An 11,229-nucleotide genomic window follows, 5' to 3' on the forward strand; every position below is an offset into this window, starting at 1 on the left:
GCTAAGGAAGTTCATCGGTGAACTTGGTGTAGTCCCCTCCATTAAAGGACCAATAGCCCTGTATTGTGATAATAACGGAGCTATTGCACAGGCAAAGGAGCCTAGACACCACCAGAGAGTCAAGCATGTACTTCGTAGATTTCACCTTCTACGAGAGTTCGTTGAAAGAAAAGAAGTCGAGATAAGCAAAATTGGAACTGATGACAACATATCAGATCCATTGACTAAACCTCTGCCGCAGGCGAAGCACAACTCGCACACTGCAGCAATGGGAATCAAGCATATTGGAGAATGGCTTTGATGTCTCTGTTTAATTTTTTAAAGTTTTAGATTTTAAATCTTTGTAAAACATTATTGGTTAATCATTCACAATAAATGAAAAGAATTCATTTTTCCATTTAATTTGTGGTTTATTAAATGATGAGTCCCTTCAATTTGACAATATATTCAAGATAGACTGTCAGGACCAGTCCTGTGACTAAGAAATGTCTATCAAGTGAACTTGAATGTCAAAAGGTTGAAAATGGTCCTAGTCGGAGTTTTCTATAAAATTAAACGCATAGAAAACGTTAGACGATTAGAATGCAAGATGACTAGTAGTTCTGTTTCTTGAACTATGTGGACATGGCAATTCATAATCATTTGCATAGATACTTACTTTGTGAAGACTAGTATCGGACAAGACCTATGAAACTTTACTGTAAGAGATGAAAATCTGTCATAAGTAAATTTCATTAAAATTATTAGACACTAAATCCTCAATACCTGAGTGATTTGAGATTACTTGTTTGAGAACTGGTTACTTTGACGTTGACCAACCGTCGCACCATAAAAGGAGGCTATAAAGGCAACGCTCAGGTAATCACCTATCAAACGAAGTCTAATCTCAAGATCGCAAGATTGGGATTGTCCTCCCATAAATCGGGATGAGATGCTTAAAAGTTGTACAAGGCCACTCGGAGAGCTAGAAACTGTGAAATGCATGGCCGTGCTCGGATGAATCATAGGCTATGATTATCTGTTTATTTGATCAGTTGAACTCTGAAACCGAGGAACACCTCTGGACATAATAAGGATGACAACTCTTACCTTATGTTCAAGAGCAAGCATCGAGCGACAAAGGAATTAGGAAATGCACACTTGTCCCTAAGGACAAGTGGGAGACTGAAGGAAATAATGCCCTTGGTCCAAGTATGCATTCAATGTTAAGTCTAATAAATACGGTTCAGTATTAATTAACAAGTTAATAATTCAGTGAGATCAAGTGAGCTGAATGCCTAGCTAGAGGCCGCTTCAGTTCAAGTGGAATTAATGATATTAATCCACAGCTTACTCTTGACTGAACCCGTAGGGTCACACAAATAGTACGTAAACGGATGAAGTATTTAATGGCATTAAATACTCCATCTATGGATATTCGGAATCGACGGATCTTGGTTTCAGTGGGAGCTGAGATCGTCACAGGCAAGAAAAGAATACTCCGGAAACGATGATATTGCCGGAAACGGAAATATGAATCGTATCGGAAATATAAATATTATCCAAGACGTAGATGTTGCCGGAAACGGAAACATGGTACGTATCGGAAAATATTATCGGAAATGGAAATATTGCCGGAATCAGAAATATTGCCGGAAATGGAAATATTGTCAGAATCGGGAATATTATCGGAATCGGAAAATAATTCCGGAAACGGAAATATTAAATATTTGTTCGAAACGGAAATCAATTCCGGAATCGGAAATATTAAATATTGTTCGTATCGGAAATGAATTCCGGAATCGAGAATTTAATCGGAAGCGTATCGTACGAATTAGCATCGGACGAGGCCTGCCAGACGAAGGCCCAGCACGAAGCCGGGCCATCGCCCAGCAAGCCAAGCGCAACAACCACACGCCAAGCATACGACCAGGCCCAGCGCAAAAGTCAGGCCCAGCCGTAGCTTAGGCGCGCGCGCGGACAAGGCTGCGACAGTGGGCCTTGCGCTGTGCGCTCGGCGTGGGCTGCAAGGCCTGCGTGCAGGCGTGCGGTGCTTGTGCGCCACTCGTGTGTTTTACTCGGAATCCTAAGGCTACCGGGATTCGTTAAATGATTAAATCTAATCCTAATAGATAAACTTTGTTTAATTAGAATCCTAGTAGGGTTATAATTAAATAGATTTGTATTCTAATAGGATTATAATTCCTTTCCATAAACTCTATAAATAAGTGCCTAGGGTCACATATTTACGACGAGTTTTCAAGTATTCAAAGTGAGTTTTTGAGAGAAAAGTTCAGTCACACATCTTGCCTAAAAGTGCCGAAAATTAATAGTACCTTAAGGGCGATTCTAGTTGGTCAATCTTAAGGCGGATCCGGACGTGCTGTGGACTATCTACGGAGGGACGACACTTGGAGTCCTAAAGACTTGTTCTTGTTCGGTTCGGGCGCAGCTAGGGAAGGCACGCAACAAAGAGTATGCATCTAAACTATGCTAAATGATTATGTGTAAATAATATGTATTCCTGGCTTAATGGTTGTTTCCGCATGATTTATGAATTGTCATATGTATCATAACCTAACACAAATTATGAGGGGTTTGCTCCCGTCATAAGTTGGGCGCGGCATGATTGCTGCCGCAGTGTTTGACTTATGTGGGGGTTTGCCCCCGTCGTCAATGTGAAGCGGCACGTTTGTTGCCGCGGCATATAGGGAATGAACCTATTTGCCTTAGAAAATATTTCATGTTATTTAAGAAAACGACAAATTATGAGGGGTTTGCTCCCGTCATAAGTTGGGCGCGGCATGTTTGCTGCTGTGGTGTTTGACTTATGTGGGGGTTTGCCCCCGTTGTCAATGTCAAGCGGCACGTTTGTTGCCGCGGCATATAGGAAATGAATCTATTTGCCTTAGAAAATATTTCATGTTTTTTAAGAATACGACAAATTATGAGGGGTTTGCTCCCGTCATAAGTTGGGCGCAGCATGATTGCTGCCGCAGTGTTTGACTTATGTGGGGGTTTGCCCCCGTCGTCAATGTGAAGCGGCACGTTTGTTGCCGCGGCATATAGGAAATGAACCTATTTTCCTTAGAAAATATTTCATGTTTTTTAAGAAAACGACAAATTATGAGGGGTTTGCTCCCGTCATAAGTTGGGCGCGGCATGATTGCTGCCGCAGTGTTTGACTTATGTGGGGGTTTGCCCCCGTCGTCAATGTGAAGCGGCACGTTTGTTGCCGCGGCATATAGGGAATGAACCTATTTGCCTTAGATAATTTAGACGCTCGTGTTTTCGGGAACGGTTTTCACAATTTAATAGGTGATCAGCCTGTGTTTATGCTAATCTGGGCCACTTCTTAGGCTTCAAACAATTAGGCTTGTAAATGTTGTGCTAATCTGGGGCCACTTCTTAGGCCCTTTATTCGATTAGGCTTTTTGGATGCATATGTTAGATAAGTTATTATAGAGTAATAAATAGGACGAAACGAGAGTAGTATTATTTATACTTTGTAAGGCAAATTTAGCCGGTTACAGGAGAGACTACTACTCCATTAGGACCATTAGCGGTCGTTGTCTAGACCACAGATTCTTTCATAAAAGATAGTCAGAATACACCCTAGAAAAAGTATTTTTTGAGATTGTATGCTTTCCAGGTGCGTAGAATTGGTCGGCCCTGCATGTCCTGAATGCGATAGGTTCCATCTCTGACCTCGTCATAAATCTCATAGGGTCCCTCCCAAGTGGGCGTCAGTTTACCCTGTTCATTGGCTCGTCCCACAGACTCCATCTTTCGGAGAATAAAGTCTCCTACCTTGAGCACTCTTTTAGAGACTTTCTTGTTGTATTCCCTCGCCATCCTTATCTTGTACAGCTGTTGCCTCAATGCTGCATTTCCTCTTACTTCAGGTAAAAAGTCAAGGGCAAACTTCATCATTTCCCAGTTGGCATTCTCGTCATATAGCATGACTCTTAGTGTAGGTTCACACATTTCTATGGGCAACACGGCCTCAGCACCATAGGCTAGCAGGAATGGGGTTTCGCCGGTTGAGTTTTTGGTCGTGGTGCGGATGGACCACAAGACGTTTGGCAGCTCATCAGCCCATAGACCCTTGGTCTCATCTCGTTTCTTCTTTATCCCCTCGGAGATAATCTTGTTAAACGCTTCGACTTGGCCATTGGCTTAAGGTCGTCCCACTGAGGCAAAACAGCTGTGTATGCCGTGATCTGCTAACCACTCCTTCAGCTTAGGCGTCTCAAACTGAGGCCCATTATCAAAGACGATAGCTTGTGGTATTCCAAAGCGAGTCATGATATTTTTCCAAATAAACGCCCTCACATCACTTGTCTTTATGTTCTTGAGAGCTTCTGCTTCAACCCACTTGGTGAAGTAATCAACAGCAACTATCACATAGCGCCGGCCTCTAGGGGCCGCTGTATATGGCCCTAACAGGTCCATCCCCCACTTGGCAAACGGAATGGGACTCATAATAGGAGTAAGTGGGTGGGCCGGCCTGTGGATGAGATGAGCAAACCGTTGGCACTTGTCACATTTTTGCACCATGGCTAGGGCGTCTTCTCTCAAAGTGGGCCAATAATAACCAGTTCACAAAGCTTTCTCTGCCAGGGCTCGTCCTCCAATGTGGGAGCTACATAATCCTTGGTGCAAATCGTCTAGAATTTCCTTTCCTTTCTCAGGAGTGACGCACCGCAGGAGAGGTCTAGAAAATGACTTTTTGTACAAAACTCCATTCCACCATTCAAACCAAGAACTCTTCTTTTGTATTTTGGCGGCCAGACTTGAATCGTCCGGAAGCGTACCGTCCATTTTGTAAGCAATGATAGGCTCCATCCATGTTGACGACCGATCCAGGACATCTACTATAGGAGCGCACAATTCCTGCTCAATACTTCGCTTATCCTTTACTTCCCAAAACACGTGACGCGGAGTATCACAGGAAGCCGAGCTAGCTAGTTTCGATAGGGCATCGGCCTGATTGTTCTCCGTTCTGGGAATCTACTTAGCTTCGAAGCTCTTTAGATGTTCTACTTCTTGATGCACAACTTGCATATATTTGATCATGTTAGGGTCCCTTGCCTCATAGTCCCCATTTACTTGGCTCACAATGAGCTGAGAGTCGGAGAAGGCAAGTATCTCTTGAGCTCCAGCGGCTTTGCACATTTTTATACCGGCTAATAAAGCCTCATATTCTGCTTCATTGTTGGAAGTTTGGAATTTGAATCTCATGGCATACTCATAATTGTCTCCTTCAGGAGACTGACATATTATGCCGGCTCCACACCCGTTCTGGGTTGACGAGCCATCTACATAGACTGTCCAGCGAGTCGTCACATTCTTTTCAAAATTTGGCCTCGTCATCTCTGCAATGAAATCAGCAAATGCTTGTCCCTTGATAGCTTTTCGAGGCTCATATGAGATATCAAATGCATTTAGCTCAATTGCCCATTTCAGCATTCGTCCGGCAGCGTCTAGCTTAGTAAGAGGTTGTTTCAAAGGCTGGTCTGTGTATACCACTAGTTTGTGTGCCAGAAAATAAGGGCGCAGCTTCTTGCTGGCCATAAACAGCGCAAGTGCGAACTTCTCAATTGGAGAATATCTTAATTCAGCGTTTTGCAGGACATGGCTCACAAAATAGACGGGGAGTTGCACTCCTTCCCTTTCAGTCAGCAAGACAGCACTCAAGGACCACTCGGGAATGGCCAAATATACATACAAAGTTTCCCCTGAAGAGGACTGACAAGCCGAGGTAAGGTGTGGAGGTGTTCCTTTAATCGGACGAAGGCAGTTTCTGCCGCCTCAGTCCATTCAAATTTGCTCTTTTTCTTGATTGTGCCGAAGAAGTAATGACACTTGTCACCTGCCGTTGATAAGAACCACCCCAAGGCTGCTAGACATCCCGTCAGGCGTTGGACTTCCTTGACTGATTTTGGCGACGTCATGTCTATTACTGCTTGTACTTTATCAGGATTGGCCTCGATTCCCCTTTCATCAATGAGGAATCCCAAGAACTTTCCAGCCGTCACCCCAAAAACACACTTCTTTGGATTCAACCTCATCTGGTATTTTCGGAGCGTTTCAAAAGTTTCTCGTAGGTCAGCCAAGTGTTCTTCACGTTGCTTGCTTTTTACTATCATATCATCAATGTAGGCTTCGATATTGCGCCCTAACTGACCAGAGAAGACAGTGTTGACCAGACGTTGAAATGTGGCCGGCGCATTCTTTAAGCCAAACGGCATCACTTTGTAACAGTACAGGCCTTGCTCAGTAACAAATGATGTTTTCTCTTGATCATCTGGCCACAAGGGAATTTGGTGAAAGCCCGAGTATGCATCCATGAAGGACATCAAAGCATGACCTGCCGTTGAATCTACCAGCCGGTCCAGCTTGGGCAAAGGGAAGCTGTCTTTTGGGCAAGCCTTGTTTAAATCTGTATAATCCACACACATTCTCCAGGATTTGTTGGGTTTTGGTACCAGCACTACATTTGCCACCCAATCTGGATATTGACTTGGCCGAATGAACCCAGCCTCTAACAACTTCTGAACTTCTTCAGCTGCGGCTTTGTTTCTTGCTTCCCCGTGATTTCTCTTCTTCTGACGAACATGTTTTAAAGACTCGTCTACATTGAGTTTGTGGACGGCTATGCTTGGATCGATGCCCGGCATTTCTTCCACAGCAAAAGCAAAAATGTCCTGGAATTCTCTCAGGAGAGTGACCAAATGTGCCCCAAGCTGGTCGTCAGGAGAGACCCCTACTGGCACCGTCCTATCTGGACGTGTTTCATCGAGGATGACTTCATAATGTCCACCAACCGGCTCAGGTCGTCTGGCTTCCATGTGCGCCGTGGCAATGGTGAAGGTTTCTTTCTTGACTTTCTCCTCTATCTCATCTAGCTTTTTTTTAGAGCTTGTTCGTGCTTCGTCAATTTTTCCCCAAGCCTCGGGGCTTAGCATAGTGAGATAACAGTCTCTTGCTAGCTGTTGATCACCATGAATAGTGCCGACCTGGCCTTTATCGCAAACATATTTCATAAGCATAAGATGAGTGACGACCACCGCTTTGGCCTGGTTTAAAGTTGGACGCCCCAATATGATATTATAGGCTGTGAGGTCTTTCACAATCAGAAATCGGACGTTCAGGTTCTTGCTCTGATGCCGACCTCCCACTCGTAGGGGCAAAGTGATTATCCCTTGGGGATGAATTATGCCGCCTCCGAATCCAATGATCGGGTAATGTATCTTTTCAATGGTCTTGGGGTCATGTTCAAGACGATTTAGACAAGATGTGCTGATAATGTCAGACGAACTCCCCGTATCTACTAATATACGCCTTACTTTGAGGTTTGCTACCTTCAATTCAATAACCAGGGGATCGTCGTGTGGAGTGGCGATCTTGCCCCTGTCTGATTCACAAATCTCCACTTTAGGGAAGTGGTCCATTGGGGCTTTTCCAGACAACATGACCTGCCCCAATCGGCTTGCATAGTCCTTTTGACCTCTCATTGTTGGGCCACCAGCGGCCAGACCCCCAGAAATGACGGCCACAATTTCTGGATCAGTATCATTGTCGTCACGGCGGTATGACGGTGACTTGCTTTTCTTGTAGAATTTCTTACCACTTCCTCCTGCACTTGAACTAAGATATGACTTCAAGAATCCCTTGGCGGCTAACCCATCAAGAGCCCTCCGCAAACTCTTGCAATCTTTTGTTTCGTGTCCTACATCACAGTGGAACTTACAGTAAAGAGAGTTGTCCCTAGTTTCCACCGGCGACTTCATGGGGAACGGACGATCAATCTCATATCTATCACTGACATCCAGCAGTATTGTGTACAAGTCAGTGTTGTACTCGAATCTTTCTTTATCATAGGGACGTCCTCTCTTCAGTCCTTGAGACTGAGTTGTATGATAACCTTTCTTTTCAATGGCCCATGTCCCATTCGGACGGCTGGTCTTTTTATCCGATTTGTCCTTTCGCTGCGGATGGTCAGTGGTCTCTGTTCCCTTAGACTCTTTAGGGACGGAGCAGATTTCAGTGGCATGAATGAAGGACTCGGCCTCATCTAGAGCGTCGGCCATAGTTCTAACACTTTTCTTAACCAGGTCAAACTTAAAGGACCCCTTCTTAAGTCCCCTGAAGAAATTATAAAAAGGCTACACCGTCAGGTAAGTCTGGAATCTGTCCAGACTCCAAGTTGAAACGTCGAACATAGCTTCGCAAGGACTCATCTTTCCCTTGCTGTATTCGGCCCAAATGCATGCTCGTCTTCTTCTCCTCTTTATTAGCCATAAATCTTGCAGAAAACAACATCTCTAATTCCGCATAAGTATTGACCGTTCCCGCGGGCAACTTCTCGAACCATTTTGAGGCAACTCCTTTCAGAGTGGACGGGAAGTATTTGCACCAGGTTGCATCGGTAGTTCCCTGGACATACATATGGTGCCGATAGGCCAAGAGATGCACATCAGGGTCAGACGTGCCGTCATAGGCGTCAATAGCTGGCGGCTTCACTTTAGGCTCCTTGGGAGCGTTCATGATATCAGCACAGAATGGAGTGGTGTAATCAAGGATAATGCCGTCCACTCCCTGTTGAATATGGCATATTGGATCCTGCCTCCTATTCTGGGATGTTCTACGCCGCTCGCTGTCCGCACGGGTGACATGAGTCCTGGTGAGACAGCGCGAAGGGGCAGCGAGGGGTGAATCTTGCATGACGGGAGTGGAACCAGTATCTGACAGCTCAGTTTCTTGAGGCCTATCCAGCTGAATGATCGGTACTCTTCTGGACGGTTCAGGTTCAGGCCGAAAAGTTGGTAGAACTCGACGCGGAGCTATGGGCTGGAAGGAAGTTCTGATCTGTCAAAGCGTCTGTCATGATCGTCATTTCGTGCTTGGTCTTGCCGCCAAACATTAGACCGAGCGAGTCCATTAAAGAATGGTATTCCCGTCCCCTGAGACTGAGAACAGATAATTTTGATCTCATCTTGTAGGGTGTCCATCTGCGCCTTGAATCCAGCTAGGATATCTTTAAGCTGTCCAGCAGACACCGGCAAGTCTGGGTTTTCTTCCATAACTGTGTCGGCATCAGCTCTCAAATGGCCGCCTGGAGGAAGCAAAGGTTGACCCGTCTCATCGTCTACTTGAACCTGCTCAAGTTGCGGCTCATGAGTAGGTTCAGGACGACCGCCTTGTCCTATAGACGGATTGCTTCTGTCGTCCCTCCCTCGAGGAGGACGATCACCATTGATTGTAGTCTCGTCGTTTTCGTTTCGACTGATGGGCCCGTCTCCGAAGTGCTGGACGTCTACCATGTTACCTTACCTCCCCACAGACGGCGCCAAATGTTGTGGGAGTTTTTCCTTGGATGATGACGAGTAGGTATCAGGTTCCACGTAGCGTTGAGTCGAGTCCACGTCGGCGGCGTACCTACAAAATAAGAATATTCCCGTAGGAATATTCCCTCCGATACTTAAGTAAGACACGGGTTTTAAGGAAGATATAATTAATAAACAGAAAGCATTAAAGTAAGTAGTAGAATGTTTCTTTATCTAGAATTGTCTGTCAATTTCTTGGGAATTGAGTATATTTATAGCCCCCCCCCCCCTTTTGGGGGGAAACCCTAGAGTGACCTCATATGATTGGTTGGTTTATCAGATGGTGACATGTGTCACCATCACAAATCTCCTTTTTTGGGCCATGGGCCTTAAAGTTGCTGACATAACTTGGCTAGTCATACATCAGCGCAGTGTAGCTCCTAAATGGCAGCCAAATAGATGGCTGGCTAACCGGGGAATGCCACGTGTCTCACGTTTAATTGAGCCACGTAAGTGGGGTATTTTTACCCACATCAGATACCTAATTAAATTGTTAATGAATTATGAAAAACAAATCAAATTCTAAGTTATTTGAATTTTAACAAATTAATTACAATTACAAATTAGGTTGTATAATTAACAAGCTTAGGCATTAAAATTGTTAAACATATACAGTAGGTCAATCATACATTCATGATTTACAAACAAGAATCGCAAATATTTAATTTAACATCTTAAAATTTACAAATTTTGCGTTCGAAAAACTAAAACCTCCGAAAAGTGATAGTTAGGCTTCGAATTTGGGAATTCTGGGTTCAACATCAAATCTTTGATTTTAGTCAAAATTTTAAAACGCCGTTTACATGCGAAATTCACTATAAAATTAAACGATTCCGACTATTATTGACTAAACTGCCGGAAATTCTGCGAACATATAATTAAATAATCGCACGAATTTGCAATTAATTACAAAAAACGATATTAATCACCCCTTTAATTCATTGCAAATTTATAAAATTTAACCTTGTTAACTATAATTTATTATGGAATTAATTAGAGGCTCTGATACCACTGTTAGGTTATGATACATATAAAGCATATATATTTCATGCGGAAAAACCATAAAGCCAGGAATCCAAATTAATTGCCACATAACAAGTAGCATAATTTAGGATGCATACATTTGTAGCGTGCCCTCCCTAGCTGCTCCCGAACCGAACAAGAACAAGTTTAGGACTCCAAGTGTAGTCCCTTCGTAGATAGTCCACAACACGTCCGGATCCGCCTTAGATCCAATTAACTAGAATTTAGCCTAAGGTATTATGTTAGTCGAATATAATTGTGACACATTATTCTCTTAGTTTTAACCTTAAAACTTAATGAATACTTAAATTGGAGTGATTATAAATTGTGAATGCCATCACCTATTTATAGGGTTGGAAAAATGGAATTAGAAGTCTACTAGGTTTCAATTAATCTAATCCTATTAGAATTAGACATTAATTAAAACTAATAAGTTATTTTTTAATTAAACAACTAACTCTAGTAACTTTAGGAAATTTAATCTTTAATCTAATCCTAATTGCTTAAGGATTCGACGTATGCACGAACTCAACGCACACACGCACGCACAGCCCACGAGGGGCGCTGGACGCGCGCGCGCACGGAGCAGCTCGGCCCACAGCGCTGCGCGCAGCCCATTGCTTGGGCGCGCCAGTTGCATTGCGCGTTGGGCCTGGCCTTGGCGTGCTGCTTGGCAGGGCCTGCGTGCCTTGGCTTGCTGCTGCGTTGCCTTGCGCGCATGGGCTTGCTAGGCGCAGGCCTAGCTTCATGCGCGGCCTTGCGTCTAGCAAGCTCGTCCGATGTTTATTTCGTACGACGCGCTTCCGATTAATTTTCCGATTCCGGAATTCATTTC

The 11,229-nt window shown here is 44.1% G+C and overlaps 1 protein-coding gene across 1 annotated transcript; it reads right to left on the reverse strand.

The window, feature by feature from the left end:
• Positions 1-4,992: 4,992 nt before the first annotated feature.
• Positions 4,993-8,075, reverse strand: LOC110800190 (uncharacterized). The gene is made up of 2 exons (XM_056841825.1): positions 5,855-8,075; positions 4,993-5,720 (listed from the first exon to the last, which is right to left on the reverse strand). Exons 1-2 carry the CDS (start codon positions 8,073-8,075, stop codon positions 4,993-4,995), a joined length of 2,949 nt encoding a protein of 982 aa, XP_056697803.1.
• Positions 8,076-11,229: the final 3,154 nt, after the last annotated feature.

This window comes from Spinacia oleracea, chromosome 4, assembly GCF_020520425.1.
Source record: "Spinacia oleracea cultivar Varoflay chromosome 4, BTI_SOV_V1, whole genome shotgun sequence".
In the NCBI taxonomy this organism is placed as follows: Eukaryota; Viridiplantae; Streptophyta; class Magnoliopsida; order Caryophyllales; family Amaranthaceae; genus Spinacia; species Spinacia oleracea.

What these genes read in the sequence shown, in the direction of transcription:
- LOC110800190 (XM_056841825.1), bottom strand. Translation starts at nt 8,075, where the DNA reads ATGGCCGACGCTCTAGATGAGGCCGAGTCCTTCATTCATGCCACTGAA. An exon ending in GTGGTTCTTATCAACGGCAG is followed by an intron (nt 5,721 to 5,854) that starts GTGACAAGTGTC and finishes AGTCCTCTTCAG; the next exon opens with GGGAAACTTTGTATGTATAT.